We start from the raw sequence: 18,336 nt of genomic DNA, 5'->3' as shown, positions 1-18,336 counted from the left end.
CCGACCTTACAGTAGGTTCATAGTCGACTTGGGCAACCAGTGCAACCTTAGAAACATTTTGGTAAAAATGGGCTCACACGCCTATGTGATCTGCTCGTGTTGGCCTACACGCCCGTGTGGCCCACTCTGCCCAAATTGGCCTTGGCTGTGTTATCCATTTTTAATGTAACCAATGCTTGCTAAATATTCATATATGTTTTCACTATTTACTTATATGTTCATTCAAAGCTGTCTACTTGAGTCATTGTCACTATTCAAAGCTGTCTACTTGAGTCACTGTCACTAAATTATTTATATCTTGAGCTACAAAATTCCAAATTAAGATCCGCTTGATGTTTTTAAAACTAAACTAAAATACCTTTCTACCATAAAATTTTCAGAATTTATAGTTTCTCAAATAAGTATGGTAAAATCTTCAAATTTATCCCTATTCTACTATTTGACAGGTTCAATCTTTCCTTACTAAAAATTATTTATCTCTTAGTAAAAAATTTGGATGATGTTTCTGTTTGTTTCTATTAAAAATATACTTATTAAGGATTTAAACATCTAAATTTAACCCCTAATTATTTTTTTAAAAATTTTTGAAGATTTTCCAAAGTCAGAACAGGGGAACCCGAAATCATTTTGACCTTGTCTCACAAAACTTATTATATCTCATAATTTACAATCCCATTGCTTACACTATTTCTTCCATGAAAAACTAGACTCAATAAAATTTAATTTCATATTTTATTCAACCTCTAACTCAATTTACACTATTTTTTATGATTTTTCAAATTTAGACTACTGCTGCTGTCCAAAACAATTTTAGTGCAAAATGTTGATTTCCAAGTTTATAACACCCTTATTTCCTTTCTTTACAATTTTTTTCACATCATTTTCTCTTATTTCTATTATTTCTCGACAGCAAGCAATTTTTACTTTTCCCCAAATCCCGTTTTCTATGTTTCGGGCACACACCTGGTATCGTTTCTGATGCGTAGGCACTCCTATGCCTCTAGAACCTAAAAATCGACCAACATATCTCCAGATTAATCACTTAATTTGTTTTTAATCAACCAATTTTGGAAGGAACTCGGCTAAAAACTTAACAAAACCCTTACCTCGCTTGAGTAACCATGACTTCGTACAATCACAGCGTCGATTCAAAACCACCAGCCCCTTGATTAACTTTTAAACACCAAAAGGAATCCCTATTTTAGAGATTAACCAAGAACGATTAACAATAGACAAAATCATTACTTACCGAACGTGCAACCAACGATGAACAACCAAATCAATTGGAATAAAAGAAAGAAATGAAAGTGAAAAAATAATGGAAATTCGACAGCAACTAGGGGAAAGAATTGGCAAAGGAGAGAAAAAAGAAGAAGAAGAAGAAGAAAACATCAGAAAAAGTTTAGGGAATTGGGGAGAAAACTGAAACTCTATTTTTATTTTTATTTTTTGCAACAAAAAGATAATTAGATTATTTTCTGATAACCTCTCTCCAATTATTTCCTAAAATCACTCCCTATTATCCCACTAAAACACAACTATTCAGAATTTTTCCCCAACACAACTCTTAGCCGAAATTGGAGCAAAAATATTGTCTCCATGCCATCATAGAGAATTAAACACAGGACCTTCAACACTCCAACACTCTACTTAACCACCGAACCAACAGATCCATTCTGATGCAAACTTACCAACAATTAAACTTAAGCCCTTTGCACAAGGTTAAGGCTTTATTTATAAAAATATCAAAATTTTCCCAAGTAAGGCTTGAACTTGGGACCTCACACACACACCCAGAACACATAACCACTGAAGCAGATACACACTTGTGTGTCACACATACACGAAATCAAAAATTAAAATTTTGAGGCATTACATAAATCTTGAGTTAGTCATTAACCATGCGTATGTTAACTCGTGTGCTTTAATATTAGTGGAGGCGTATGCTCTAAAGATGATCGAGCCAATAGCTGGTATGTTTGGTACATGAGTTGTGTATGGCATTATTTTACTAGCAACAGTGGAATTCATAACTCAATTAAAGAGTTAATGATATCCTCTCATTGGCATTGTGTCGATTGATAAATATGGAACATGGCCACGAGTTGCTAGTTCTCAAATGAACAATTAATCACAGTCATATGTTGACAGTAATCATATTAATCATTAAGAAGACACAATGGTGATAATGAGATAAAATAGGATTGTATTGAGTGAACGGATTTGGCTCTAAGAAATTAAGGATATCATATGAGGTTAACACACACATGACAAGGTCATTGGACAAAGCAGTTGGATGTATTGCTTTCGTAAAGAGTATGCAATAAGGAGTTTTCAATCATGATAATTATTGTGAACTGACTCCAAGATTAAGTAATTGCGAATTATCAGAACGGTGCTTCTGGACATAATTGCATTTACTAGAGCCTAATTGTATATGTTCGATTGGTCCCTCTACTAGCTCAACAAAAGTTCGATCGAAATGCATTTGAATTAGAAGAAAATTTTATGAGTTTGGAAATAATTTAATTGAGTCAATTTATTCGATGTGGAATTAAATTGGGCAGTGGTAAGAATTGTTCAACTAGAGAACTTGATTAAAAAGTTTTCTTGAAAATTTAATTTGGAAAATAAAAGTGGTTTTTAGGAAAATTAATTTTGATCGTGTAAAATTAAATTAATCAAACTAATTAAAATTAATATTATATTTTTAGAAATTAATTTTCAAGACAGACAATTGACCTAATGGGTAATTGGACATGAGATCGTAAACTGGGCTTAGGAGCCCAAAATCGAGATCTAGACCCAAAAACTGGTCGAACTTAGCCTAGTATCTAAAACTGGGCTGATGGTTGGACCAGACTGGTCGGGTTGTCACTAGTTTGGACTGAACTGGCAGAAACTGAATCAACTCGGGGTGCTGGCTAATGCAACGGCGGCATTTCGGTGGCCCAAAAATGGTTGGGGACGGTGGGCCTTCGGTAGTTAGGTAGTGGAAGAATTACACTCCGATTGGGACTCTACTAGATAATTTGATTTTAGATTAACTATTCCAAAAATAATATTATTTTAATAGATTGAATATTAAATTAAATTTAATACTTATCTTAATAGGATTTTATTAATTTAATATTAAAGTGATTATCCTAATATTAAATTTAATTTAATGTTTATCTTGTTGATAAATATTCTCTTAATTTAATAAAATTTAATATTAAATTTAATCTAACATTTATCTTGATTAAAATCATATTAATTTAATATTAAAGTGATTAAGTTTAATCATAATTGAACTCTCTAAACTCTCCCTATATAAAGAGAGCATTGGGTTATTATTGACATACACTTGAACTCAAGAGAAAATTATAGAGAGAAATTCTCTGAAGAAATTGTTTCAGAAAATTTCTAGAGATATTTTTCTTATTTAGAAATTGAATCCAAAAGTTTAGAGAAATTACGAGATTACTCCACTGTTAAATTTTGTGAATTTTTTTTGATTCAAAGTGAGCTCACACTCGGCAGACGTGAGCTTGAGGATAGCGGTGAAGACTACTCGGTCAAAACATTCATCTTATATGAATGGAAAAGGTACAATTTTGATTAAGTATCTTATACGAATCGAAAAGGTACAATTTTGATTAAGTATTTATTACTTTAGATATCACAACCAAGTTCTTTTTTGGAAAAAAAAATTAAAATCTGGTTTTTCCCTAAATTTATTTTCTACTGCTTTTTCCAAACCTGATTTTCCAACAATTAGTATTAGAGTCAAGTTGTACTTTTTAGATCTTATGCATGTTTTGAGTTATATATGGGAATGGATACGATATTATATATTTTTTATATAATTATTTTTTTGTCAATGTTATGGTTCCTAGGAAATAGATTGTGGACTATCATCTCCATATAGGACTATCTTTTTAGTTCATAGAATTCTTATTAGTCAGAAATGGACATAGGACTTAAATGTAATTTTTTCAAAAGAAGACCATGACGAGGATAATATAGAGAGATGGTGGTTAAAGAAGTAAGGAATGCCTTGTGGTGAAAAACTATGTAATATTATTTTTTTTTCATTTGTTTTCTAGAAATAAAACCATGGAAACCTTGGCTAGCAATTTTATTTTAATTAACTATCTCGTTATATATCCATTTTCTAGAAATAAGATGATCCACATTTGATTGATTAAAAAATAAGAAGTGTGGTAATGAGAAAATATATGTGTTGTATTGTTCTATTCATTTATTTAGGTTATTTGATTATTGTAAGAAGTGTGGTAATGAGAAGGTGCATGTCTAAGATTGGCTCCAAATTTGACTCACCTCCCTTTCCTGGGACCCTACCTAGTATAGGGTTCACATTCAGTTATTCATTTTTTCCCTCAAAAGAAAAACTGCGGAGAATCAAAATTGTTTGTTTTATGATTGATTGATTCTTGTGAATAAATGAATTTTAATATTATTAAATTGTCATAGCATGCTATGCATATATTGGAAACATGTCATATAGATTAGGTAAGACTGCCACTAGGACTATTGTATAATCATTCTTAAAATATGGGATAAAAAAACCTTGCATGTTATTTTAAAATATTAAGTGGGAGAAGGTCATTAAACAAGACCTCGACCTCCATTGATGGTTTCTAAATGATAGCATGATAAAGTTTTGAGCCGGTTCCTACCCTGACCGCACCCCATGGTAAACTTTATCATGTATGTTCACTGGATGAGATTTCCTTTTAAGGTTAACTAGTCATGCATGACTCTCAGTGAGATTGTCCCAAGCTGACTCACAAATGACAACGTGTTCATGATGGGCGTTGAGTTAATGGTAGTATACTCAAGATCTTATCTTATTAAATATTTTCCCAAGAAATGATATTTAAGCTAGAGATGATGGTCAAACGTTAAATAGTTGTTGGTCCATGTAGAGTCTTGAGAATTAAGATTCACGAACTAATTGGATGTAATCCATGTTCTTGCTAGTCAATCATAAGACCCTCAAGGCGACATGGTTGATGGGTGTGAGAATGATCATAGTGATGGAAAAAGGTTTTTCAATGTTCTAATACAAGATGCATGCATCATACTGCATTCTTGATATGTTATTGAAATGAAAATATTTGCTTAATACAAATATAGTAATTAATGAATCTTTATTTTTTTTAGTTCAAATTTGTCTCCTACTCTTTTTATTAGTATTCTTACTAAGAATAAATTGAATAGGGATAACTTTCGAGAATGGAAATGAAACTTTCTAATAGCTCTAAGCTGTGAGAAACATAAATTCGTTCTTGAAAAAATGTGCCATCTTGAAGCTCAGCCTAAAGTGAGAAATCGCTGGAGAGATTCCGACTCGATTGCTCGATGTTATATGTTAGTGAGCATGAGCAGTGTGTTGCAAAAGCAACACGAGAACTTTTGTACTGCCAAAGAGATCATGACAAATTTGGAGGATTTGCTTGGAGGCCAAGTCATATTGGCTCGACAATACGCTATTACAAATTTGATAAACTCTCAACAGAAACCCAACACTCAGATCAAAGAACATATGCTTAAGCTTATGGGATTCTTTGCAGAAGTGGAGGACAACGGGCCTAAACTTGATGTGAACACTTAAATTGAAATAATGTTCAAATCCTTAACCAAGGAGTTTGCTGGACTTGGGGAACAATGCGCTTACCTTGACTCAACTCATAAAGGAATTACATTCCTATGAGTTGATATTGAATGGAGGTAAGCCGGTTCAGGAGAAACCTAAGGTAAACTTAGTTTTCAGCCTCTAGTTTTCTAAGGGGAAGCAAAAACTAAGGAAAAGAAGAAACCGACGAAGTCTTCAGTTCTACCTCACATGGATAGGAAGAAGGCTAAAAAGTAAAAAGATCCTAAAAAGATTAAATGTTCTTCTGCAATAAGAAAGGGCATTTCAGATCAAACTACAAGGAGTATTTGGATTACCTAGCCGAAAAGAGAAAAGGTATGGAACTCTTTGTGGTTGAAGCTTGCTTAGTGGGAGAATTAATTGATAATTGGGTTATTAATTTTGGCGTCACTAACCATGTGTGTGTTTCTTTACAGGGGTTCAGTAAAACGAAAAGTCTATGTGATAAGAGTCTCTCGTTGCGGACCAGAAATGGGAGTTATGTTTCAGCGGAAGTAATGGGAGAAGTTATTTTATATTTTGATAATTTTAAGAAGATTATTTTAAAGAATGTATTTTATGTACCTCATTTTAAGAGGAATTTAATTTTTGTAGCATGTTTATTTTGTAACTGTTATACCGTGACATTTAATAAAGGGATTGCTATTCATAGAAATCGTTCTTTAATCTGTAATGGATGGATGGAAAACAATCTCTACTTTATCAAACCAAATAATTACTTTAAAACTGAAATAGTGAATAAAAAACTTAAAATTTCTCACTCTAATGAGAGGTACCTATGGAACTTAGGACTTGGTCATATTAAGCAAGAAAGAATCACAAGACTCGTAAGTATGCTTAAGGAAGTTAGTCTTCCACAATGTGAATATTGCTTGGAAGGTAAAATGATAAAGATACCTTTTAATGCAAAAGGTACAAAGGCCAACCAACCCTTAAAACTTGTGTACACTAATATATGTGGTCCCATGATCATCAGTGCCCGTAGAAGTTACGATTATTCTCGATATGGATATGTGTATCTAATGCACTTCAAATGCAAAATCTTTGATAAATTTCGAGAGTTTCGTGTGGAAGTAGAAAAGAAATTAGGTTTATCCATAAAGAATCTTTGGACTGATCGAGGTGAGGAATACTTGTCTGACGAATTCTTAGGATACCTCATAGAGAATAGGATTTTATCCTAGTTGATTGTACTGGACACTCCACAATAAAAATGGCATAGTTGAAAAAAGGAATAAAAAATTTCTTTACATGATTCATTCAAGATTAAGCTATTCATAAATCCCTGCTTCCTTCTGGGATATGCGATACAAATGGCTTGCTATATTCTAAATGATGTGCCAACCAATTCTACTTGTAAGACACCTTATGAACTGTGGTATGGAAAGAAACCCGCTCTAAATCACTTTAGAATATGGGTTTGTCCAACACACGTTCTGGATAAGGATGCAAAGAAGTTAGATGCATAGACAGAATTGTGCATGTTTGTAAGATATTCGAAAGGAAGAAAGGGTGTATTATTCTATAACCCAAAACATAATACGATGAAAGTTTCTACTCATGATACTTTCCTCGAGGAAAGGTACATGGATAACTTTTAGCGTCAAAGTAAAGTAGTACTTGAGGAACTTTCGGGAGTTGTAAAACAATCACTAAGTTTAATTCTCAATAAAGTTGTAGAAAGACCTGCAAACAATCAAAAATATAGGGGAATCTGTTGTAATTAAAGAGTTTCTAAGAAACCAGACTTCTTTATATATAATGGTAGTATTTATAATACAGAAGTACATCATGATGATAATGATCCACTTACTTACGGTAAGGCTATACAGGACGTTGATTCCAAGCTCTAGAAACATATCATGGATACCAAGATAGATTCTATAAAATCCAATACGATGTGAGAACTTGTAGACTTATTGGTGGGGATTAAACTCATAGGGTGAAAGTGGATCTACAAGAAGAAGAGAAATGTGGAAGGGAAACTACAAACACATAAAGCTAGACTTATAGTGAAAGGCTGTACACAGAAAGAAGAAATCAATTCCGATGAGACCTTCTCTCTGGTAGCCATGCTCAAGTCTATCCGCAAACTCTTATCGATTACCGCTACTCTTAATTACGAGATTTGACAAATGGATGTCTAGAAAGCATTCTTAAATGGCTATCTTAATGAGACTATTTATATGGTTCAACGCACTAGCTATGATGTCAAAGGAAAGGAGGAGAAAGTTTGCAAACTACTAAGATCCATTTATGGACTTAAACAAGTGTACCGCTCATAGAATAAAAGATTTGATCAAACGATCAAGACTTTTAAGTTTGAGCAAAACGCTGATGAACCTTATATTTATAAGCGTATAAGGGATAAAAAGGTGGTCTTCCTCGTTTTGTATGTCGATGATATTCTACTTATCAGAAATGATGTAGAAGAATTATCATCAATTAAATTATGGTTAGATCAATAGTTTAGCATGAAAAACTTGGGTGAAGCTAGTTATATTATTGGAATTTGAATCCTTAGGGATCGAAAGAATAAAACAATAGCTCTATCACAAGTTTCATACATCAATAAAGTACTAGAACATTTTTCAATAATTGATGCGAAGCCAGGCACACAGCCAACTACATTAGGTTTTCATCTTTTTTTAGATGACTTTCTTAAGACAATAGAAGAAAGAGAGCATATGAGTAAGGTTCCATATGCTTTGGCAATTAGAAGCCTTATATATGGAATGCTTTGCACATGTCTAGATATTTATTTCGCAGTAGGAATAGTTAGTCGATATCAGATGAATCCTGGTCTCAAGCATTGGTAAGTTGTAAAACATATATTAAGGTATCTTAATGTAACGCCCCAAATTTTAGTAATTTTGGCTTTTGTGATTCTTGAGCATGGAAATATCGAAATTTTTTTTTTCTATTTGGTATATATATATGTGGTTTAAGAGGTTATGTGCTTTGGGGTGTGTTTGGGAGGTCCCAAGTTTAAGTTTTAACTTGGGCTAAATTTTGGTTTTATTTGAGTAAAGCCTGACTTTAGGTCAGTGGGCTTATAAGTAATTCATGCTAAAAACCTAACAGAATGGGCATGTTGGTCTAGTGGTTAAGATGTGTGTTGGAGTGTTAGAGGTCTGGAGTTCGATTCCCTGCAGTAGCGATGGGATTATTTTTGCTTCAAATTTCAGTAAAGTGTTGGGTTTTATTAAAATTCTGAGTTGAGGGTTTTAGGAAAAATTAGGGGTTTTTTTATTTCCTTCTTTTTGGAAAAATATTTTCTCTGCCATTCTTCCTCTTCCAAACCCTAGCTGTCGAACTTCTCTTCTTCTTTTTCCCTTCTTCTCCATTTTTCTTCTCCTTCGTTTTCTTCTTTTTCGATTAGTTGTGGCATGTTGCTAGTGATTTTGTCGATTTGGGAATATTCTAGGGTCTATGGATCATTAATCGAGCTCTTAACAATGAGGAATCACCGTTATTCGTTAAAGGTTTTGGAGTACTCGTGGTTAGATTACCAGCCAAAATGAACCTGGTGTATACTCTGATTACACAAAAAATGAGTTTTGGTAAAAGCCAAAAAGTGGCCTGTCGACGACAAACCGGCGTGTGGTCTGCCTGTGTGGTAGCCTGCGTCGCGAGACAGAGTGTTTCACTGACGAGAAAGGCCCTGTGCGAGGCACAGGCTCAGGCAAATGGGTTGTATGGGCCACACTGACGTGTGGGCCCACATAGGTGATCCATACAGACGTGTGAAAATTTGGGCAGTGTGACCCACACGGACGTGTGGACCCACACGAGCAAGGTGCACGGATGTGTGAGCCCCTTTAATCTGAAATGTTCTATAAGCTTGCACGGGTCGCCCAAGTCGACTGTGACCTGTAGTAGGGTCAGTAAGCCTTATCTAGACTCTTAATTCTGTGATGTATGGGTATCCATGACAAACTTAGCATGATTATCTGATCTGTTCTGTTCTGTAAATAAAGGTATGATCTGTTTGTCTGCATTATAACATGCCATGCTTGTATGATGCATTGCATCAGGGTGGGTTGGACGAAGTGAAGGGAGTACTTAAAGGGCTTTATAAGCCCGTTATCTGGCAGCTAAGCTGCATACTTATGATATGTGCTGCGATGCGGTACTTTATGGTGTGTAGGGTTGGATGGGTCGATTATATCCCCATGTACGGTGTGCAAGGATGGGTGGGCCGATTTTATCCCCACATGGTATGTTGGGCTAGACGGAGATGGTGTGCAGAGTTGGTGGGCATTATATTTCTGATATCTAATATGTTATGCATGCGATATCTGTATGGCTGAGGCTGAATAACTGTATTCTGTTACCTGTTTGTATGCATGTTGTTTGTGGGGATGTACATACTGAATTGTGAAAACTCACCGCTTTATTTATTTATTTGTTCAGGTAATCCCCAGCAGTAGATGGATCGGTGTGACGGAGGACTCGATGGTGACCACTGGTAGACATTTACGGACTTTTGAGTAGCACTTTATTTTGTCTGCTTTATTTAAATATTTATTTTGGGTTTATTTTAGGGATTTTAAAATTGTTAAATTACTGATTTATGAATTAATGGTGTTTTAGCTTCCGCGCTAATGAAATGTTTTTACTTAATATTTGGAATAGAGATTTTACGACTTATGTAAAGATAACAAATTGGACGATTTCTAACTTGCTAAGGTTTTTCTAAAAAGCACTCACATGTGATGCCGCCAGATTCAGCCATAGCGTCTAGGCCAGGTTTGAGGGTATTACATTTAGTGGTATCAGAGCCAGGTTTAAAACTTGACTGTGAATTTTGGGTTCCAAAATTGGTTTTAGAGAAACACTTTCGAATGTTTTCAAATGCTCTGATTAAGTATGTGGTTCACTGAGTCTCGGCGCCGATCTTATAATTTTCTGAAACTTTGTATGAAATTGTTTGAAAGCATGCTTAGAATATACTGAATTCCTGTTTGAAAATACTAATGTTTGCTATGAAACTACTATAGGTAGTATGCTTATTGAAACACTCTAGGTAGTGTAAATTGAAAACTGTAGTAAACTACATTTTGTGATAACAGGCTCTGAGTACTCTGATAACTCTTCTGCACAAAATATCCGATAAAAACTATCGAAACTGTAAACTGGCCTACATAAAATTTTTAATATAGATTAATTCGAAATTATAATGAGCGCACGTGGTACTCGTGGACGGGGTACTAGAGGCCGAGGTAGAGGCCATAGAGGGATTCAAGCTGAGTCCTTTGCATCTGATACGATCCCTAATCTGGACACTAGCGAGACGCCTGTGTCACCTATTACTGAGACTAGTACTGAGTCTCAGGACCGTGCAGCTGGGGATGATGCATTGTCCCAGGCCATGCTGCGAATCTTGGAGAGGGTCGTTGGGGCTAATGTTGGATCTGAAGGCTGTGGGTCGGTTACGGAATGACTTCGGTCCAATAGGGCTGAGTTATTCAGGGGCATCGCTAGAGTTGCTCCTAATGTGGCTGAGTAATGGATGGAGGCCACAGTGCGTATTATGGATGATCTAGATTTTACTGTCGAGCAAAAGCTCAAGGGGGCTGTTTTGTTGCTTCGCGATGAAGCATATCAATGGTGGCTGACAGTTAGGGATGGCACTCAGCTTGACAGTCTAACGTGGGATTTGTTGAAGACGGCTTTTCAGAGTAAGTATGTGGGGGCCAGTTACATCAACGCTAGAAGGCATGAGTTCTTGAATCTTACTCGGGGAGATCATTCAGTGGCCGAGTATGAGGCCGACTTTCTGAGGCTGAGCCGTTATGTACGCGGCATGGTGGGGATTGAGTATGTGCGTTGTGTTCATTTTGAGGAAGGCCTTAGGGATAACTTGAGGATCCTAATAGCTTTGCAGAGGGAACGTGAGTTTGTCGTGTTGGTTGAGAAGGCCAAGATTTTTGAAGAGGTTAAGCGCGCTGAGCGCCAGAGCCGTGACAGAGTGAAGGCTAAGAGGGATCTAGAGTATTTGAATGCTGGGGTGAGGCCTAGAAAAAAGGCCAGATCTGATGGGCCCCTGAGATTTGGGCCTACTGTTGCACCTTCTGGGGTTGCGATTTGTCGGCTTTGTAATAGACGTCATCCAAGTGAGTGTTGGAGGTCTACTGGAGCTTGTCTTAGATGTGGATCATCTGAGCGTAGTGTTAAGGACTGCCCATTAAGGACTAATCAGATGCAAGCCCTGGCTACTGAGACTAAACAACCGTCGAGGGGAGTTCAATAGCCACCTAGGGGCTGAGGTCAGGCTAGGGGTGGTAACAGTATGGGCCGAGGATAGAGAGCACTGGGCAGAGGTACTGGGCCGTCTGAGGCGAGGTAGCCTACGCTTGTGTACGTTGCACATCGTCGTGAGGATGGAGGCGCTTCTGAAGTCATCACTGGTGCGTTCCTAATCCTTAACATACCTTATGTTGCACTGATAGACATAGGCTTTACACATTCCTACGTTGCATGTTCTGTGTCTGTGCCCTTGGGAATACCGTATGAGAGCACTTCTAGTGAGGTTTCAATGGTGAGTCTGTTGGGGCAGTCTATTAGGGTTAGTAAACTGTTCAGAGACGTTTCGTTGGAAGTCCAAGGAATGATATTTCTGGCTGATCTGATGGAACTTTCATTTGGAGAGTTCGACTTAATTCTAGGTATGGACTGGTTGGTGAAACATCGTGTAAGTCTAGATTATACTAAAAAGAGGGTGGTTGTAAGGACCGAGGAGGATAATAAAATAGTCGTGGTTGGAGAACGACGAAATTGTCTGAGTAATATGATATCTGCATTAGTGGCAGAGAAACTGGTGAGGAAAGGATGTGAGGTGTTTTTGGCCTACGCCAATGCCTCAGATTCTGTGGAGTTATCGGTTAAAGACATTCATGCTGTGAAGGACTTCCCAGATGTTATTCTAGAGGAATTACCAGGATTGCCTTTGAGCTGTGAGGTAGAATTTGGGATTGAGTTTATTCCTGGTACAGCTCTGGTGTCTATCGCCCCTTACCGAATGGCACCGAAGAAGTTGGCAGAACTGAAGGCTCAAATTCAGGAGCTATTGGATCTTGGGTTTATTCGTCCTGATGTGTTTCCGTAAGGAGTACCTATTTTGTTCGTAAAGAAGAAGGACGGTACAATAAGGATGTGTACCGACTATAGCCAATTGAACAAGTTGACGATTAAGAATAAGTACCCACTTCCAAGGATTGACGACCTATTCGATCAGTTTAGAGGGGCTTCAGTGTTTTCTAAAATCGATCTGTGGTTAGGTTATCATCAGTTGAGAGTAAAGGAGGCCGATGTGCATAAGATGGCATTTAGGACTCGTTATGGGCATTACAAGTTTCTAGTCATGCCTTTTGGGTTGACCAATGCACCAGCGGCATTCATGGACTTGATGAACCGTGTGTTTCAGCCCTACTTGGATCGATTTGTGGTGGTGTTCATCGATGACATTTTGGTGTATTCTAAGTCTGCGGACGAGCACAACGAGCCTTTAAGAGTGGTTCTGCAGATCCTTCGCGAGAAACAGTTGTATGCAAAGTTCAGCAAGTGTGAGTTCTGGCTTCAGAAAGTGACATTTCTAGGTCATGTAGTTTCTGTGAAGGGGATTCGAGTGGATCCTCGTAAGATTGAGGCGGCATTGGATTGGAAATAGCTGAAGAGTGTGTCAAAAATTCACAGTTTTCTTGGACTAGCAGGGTATTACCAACGTTTTTTAGATGGGTTCTCGTTGATCCCAGGCCATTGACTAAGTTGTTGCTTAAAGGAGTTCTTTTCGTTTGGACTGATACGCAGCAGGAGAGCTTCGTGAAGCTCAAGATAGTTTTGACTCAGGCTCAAGTTCTGAAATAGCCTGAGCCTGGTAGGGACTTCGTGGTTTACAGTGATACGTCACATGTGGGTTTGGGTTGCGTCTTGATACAAGATGGTAAGGTAGTTGCCTATGCATCTCAACAGCTTAAAACTCACGAGGCTAATTATCCGACGCATAATTTGGAGTTGGCTGCAGTGGTCTTTGCATTAAAGATTTGGAAACATTATCTGTACGGAGAGAAGTGTACTATCTACACTGATTACAAGAGCCTCAAGTATATCCTCACTTAGAAGGAGTTAAATCTCAGGCAGCGTTGATGGGTTGAGCTGCTCAAGGACTACGACTGCAGTATTGAGTATCACCCTAGAAAGGCCAATGTGGTGGCTGATGCACTAAGCCGTAGGGCTGTGATCGATCTGAAAGCAATGTTAGCTCGATTGAGTCTTTATGACGACGAAAGTCTTTTGGCAGAGCTACAAGTGAAGCCGATATAAATTGAACAGATTAGAGCTAAGTAGTTAGAGGATAAGGCTCTTAAGATGCGATTTTGTCAGGTTTAGACTGGGACTACTACAGATTTTAGGCTGACTAATGATGGGGTATTATGCTTCTGAGGTAGGATCTGCGTACCTAATAATAAGGATTTGAGGCTGTCGATTTTGAGGGAAGCGCATAGTAGTCCTTACGCTATGCATCCTGGTGGAAAGAAGATGTATAAGGATCTTCGAGAGTTGTACTGGTGGCCAGGGTTGAAACGTCAGGTTACCGACTTTGGTACTCGCTGTTTGACGTGTGAGCAGGTTAAGGCTGAGCATCAGTTACAGTCGAGTGTGCTATAGCCAGTTAAAATACCAATGTGGAAATGGGAGCGAGTAACGATAGACTTCGTTAGTGGGTTGCCCCTAGCACCCACTAAGAATGACTCTATTTGGGTCATTATGGACCGATTAACCAAGACCGCACATTTTATTCCTATTAGGATAGACTTCTCTCTATAGAAGTCGGTCAGGCAATATGTTTTTGAGATAGTGAGGCTACATGGGGTACCTGTCTCGATCATTTCTGATAGGGATCCTCGTTTTATATCTCGGTCCTGGGGAAAGCTTTATGAGGCTTTGGGTTCGAGGCTAGACTTCAGTACTGCTTTCCATCTTCAGACAGACGAGAGGAGTACTTGCCTCTAGCAGAGTTTGCTTACAACAACAGTTATCATTTTAGTATACAGATGGCACCGTATGAGGCACTTTATGGTCGTAAGTGTCACACACCTTTGTGCTGGACTGAATTGGGTGAGCGTTGTATTCTGGGTTCGAAATTGGTATCAGAAATTGAGGATGAGGTCCGTTTGAATCGGGAACGTCTGGAAATGGCTTTTGATAGACAGAAGTCCTATGCTGATCTAAAGAGGAAGGACATCGAGTATTCTGTGGGGGACATGGTTTTTCTTAGGATCTCACCGTGGAAAAAGGTTCTGAGGTTCGGTCGCAAGTGTAAGCTGAGCCCTCGGTTTTTTGGGCCGTACCAGATTCTGAAGCGAGTAGGGCCAGTCGCATATCAATTAGAGCCACCTCCAGAGTTATACCTCATACATGATGTGCTCCATGTCTCGATGATGAGATGCTACCGCTCTGATCCTACACACGTTGAGCCCGTGGAGGAGATTGAGACTAGACCAGATCTGACGTTTGATGAGGAGCCTGTTCAGATCCTAGATCGCGACATTAAGGTCTTACTTAGGAAGTCTATTCCCTTGGTGGAAGTGCTGTGGCAGAATCATAGCACTGAGGAGGCTACTTGGGAGCCAGAGGATTTGATGCGACAACAATATCCTCACCTTTTCTGATCAGGTAAAATTTGAGGACGAATTTCTTTTAGAGGGTAGAGTTGTAACGCCCCAAATTTCTGTAATTTCGGCTTTTGTGATTGTTGAGCATGGAAATATCGAAACTTTTGTTTTGATTCTTTTTGGTATATATATATGTGGTTTAAGAGGTTAGGTGCTTTGGGGTGTGTTTGGGAGGTCCCAAGTTCAAGTTTTAATTTGGGCTAAATTTTGGTTTTATTTGAGTAAAGACTGACTTTAGGTCAATAGGCTTAATAGGAATTGATGGTAAAAACCTAATAGAATGGGCCTGCTGGTGTAGTGGTTAAGATGTGTGTTGGTGTGTTGGAGGTCTGGAGTTCGATTCCCTACAGTAGCGATGGGATTATTTTTGCTTCAAGTTTCAGTAAAGTGTTGGGCTTTATTAAAATTCTTAGTTGAGGGTTTTAGGAAAAATTAGGGGTTTTCTTATTTCCTTCTTTTTGGAAAAATATTTTCTCTGCTATTCTTTCTCTTTCAAACCCTAGCTTCCGAACTTCTCTTCTTCTTTTTACCTTCTTCTCCATTTTTCTTCTCCTTCATTTTCTACTTTTTCGATTAGTTGTGGCGTGTTGTTAGTGATTTTGTCAGTTCGAGAATATTCTAAGGTCTGTGAATCATTAATCGAGATCTTAACAGTGAGGAATCACCGTTATTCGTTGAAATCTTTGGAGTGCTCATGGTTGGATTAGCTGCAAAAACGAACCAGGTGTGTACTTTGATTACGCAAAAAATGAGTTTCGGTAAAAGCCAAAAAGTGGCCTGTCGACGCCACACGGACGTGTGGTCTACCCGTGTGGTAGCCTGCGTCGCGAGACACGGGCGTGTCATTGACGAGCCAGGCCGTGCGCGTGCAACACGGGCGCGACGGACATGGGCGTGTGATGGCTTGTAGGTCATGTGCAAGGCATGGGCTCAGGCAAATGGGCCGTGTAGGCCACACGGGCATGTGGGCCCATATAGGTGAACCACACGGACGTGTGGAAATTTGGGCCAGTCCGTGTGATCCACACGAACAAGGCCAGTTTCTGTCGTGTGACCCACACGGGCAAGGCATACAAGCGTGTGAGCCCCTTTAATCTGAAATGTTCTGTAAGGTTGCACGGGTCACCCAAGTCAACTGTGACCTGTTGTAAGGTTGGTAAGCCTTATCTAGACTCTTAATTCTATGATGTATGGGTATGCATAACATACTTAGCATGATTATCTAATCTGTTCTGTTCTTAAATAAAGGTATGATCTGTTTGTCTACATTATAGCATGCCGTGCTTTTATGATACATTGCATCGGGGTGGGTTGGACGAAGTGAAGGGAGTACCTAGAGGGCTTCATAAGCCCGTTATTTGGCAACTAAGCTGCATACTTATGATATATGCTACGATGCGGTACTTTATGGTGTGTAGGGTTGGATGGGTCGATTATATCCCCATATACGGTGTGCAGGGATGGGTGGGTCGATTTTATCCCCAAATGGTGTGTTGGGTTGGACGGAGATGGTGTGCAGGGTTGGTGGGAATGATATTTCTGATATTTTATCTGTTATGCTTTCGATATCTGTATGGCTGAGGCCGAATAAATGTATTCTATTATCTGTTTGTATGCATGTTATTTGTGGGGATGTACACACTGAGTTGTGAAAACTCACCCTTTGATTTATTTATCTGTTCAGGTAATCCCCAGCAGTAGATGGATCGGTGTGACAGAGGGCTCAATGGTGACCACTGGTAGACATTTACGGGCTTTTGAGTAGCACTTTATTTTGTCTGCTTTATTTGAATATTTATTTTGGGTTTATTTTGGGGATTTTAAAATTGTTAAATTATTGATTTATGAATTAATGGTGTTTTAGCTTCTACGATAGTGAAATGTTTTCATTTAATATTTGGAATAGAGATTTCACGACTTAAGTAAAGATAACAAATTGGACGACTTCTAACTTGCTAAGGTTTTTCTAAAAAGCACTCACATGTGACACCGCCAGATTCGGGCATAGCGTCTAGGCCGAGTTTGGGGGTATTACACTTAAAATAATCAGGGATTATATGCTTGTGTATTCTGGGGAGAACCATAATCCAATTAGATACATAGACTCAGACTTCCAAAGATGTAAAGATTCGAGGAAATCAACATTAGGAAATGTATTCGTCCTAGGCCATGGAACCATAGTATGGAGAAGTGTAAACAAACTTGCATTGTTAACCTACTATGGACGCCAAGTATGTGGTTGTTTCTGAGGTAACGAAAGAAGTAATAGAACTTTGAAAGTTTTTAACCGATCTTGAAGTCATTCCTGGCATGGAAAAAGCTATAACATTGTATTGTAAGAGCAGTGCTGTAATAACTAATACTAAGGAAAAGAGATGTAACACCCCCTACCCGTGTCTGACGTTGGGACCGAATACGAGGCATTACCAGACTCAAACATGTACACAAACGAAAACCGGCCCTAAAATTTCATTTAATTCAAAAATGTTCAGACATATGCCTAACGTCCTTTATTTGGGTCTACGAAGCCCAAAACATACTTTGGAACGGTTTCGGGACTAAACCGAGAACTTACGAAAACCTGGAAAATTTCACGCAACAACAAGTCTTTCATTTTAAACATATTTCACTTTAACCAACATCCATGACTATCAACCTCAACACAAGATATTAGCACATACATGATTTCAATAACATTTAATATCTTCTATTTTAATACCAACGTATCATTTGCCTACCATCATGTATATAATGTACATTCTTACATTAACTAGAACTAGATATTCCAAATCTTATTCTCCTTTAATACCATCTTACTGTGGTTACCAATTTGTCCATTAAACATTCATGTTCAAGGCATCATTACTTATTTCCATTTAATTCATGATCCATAGGTATGCTTTCAACTTACCTAATGTATTACCAATCATGCACAACAAACAAAGCTAACTACCTCATCACAGCAGAAACATAGAACATGACATGATTAATTAAGCT

The 18,336-nt window shown here is 38.0% G+C and overlaps 1 protein-coding gene across 1 annotated transcript; it reads left to right on the top strand.

The window, feature by feature from the left end:
* The first annotated feature begins 11,177 nt into the window (after nucleotides 1-11,177).
* LOC108462479 (uncharacterized) lies at nucleotides 11,178-11,918 on the top strand. Its single transcript, XM_017762422.1, has one exon. It carries the CDS (start codon nucleotides 11,178-11,180, stop codon nucleotides 11,916-11,918), a length of 741 nt encoding a protein of 246 aa, XP_017617911.1.
* The last annotated feature ends 6,418 nt before the right edge of the window (nucleotides 11,919-18,336 follow it).

This window comes from Gossypium arboreum, chromosome 13 (assembly GCF_025698485.1).
Source record: "Gossypium arboreum isolate Shixiya-1 chromosome 13, ASM2569848v2, whole genome shotgun sequence".
NCBI classification, from domain to species: Eukaryota; Viridiplantae; Streptophyta; class Magnoliopsida; order Malvales; family Malvaceae; genus Gossypium; species Gossypium arboreum.
The sequence above is the reverse complement of the archived record's forward strand: the minus strand, read 5'-3'. Positions and strand labels throughout refer to the sequence as shown.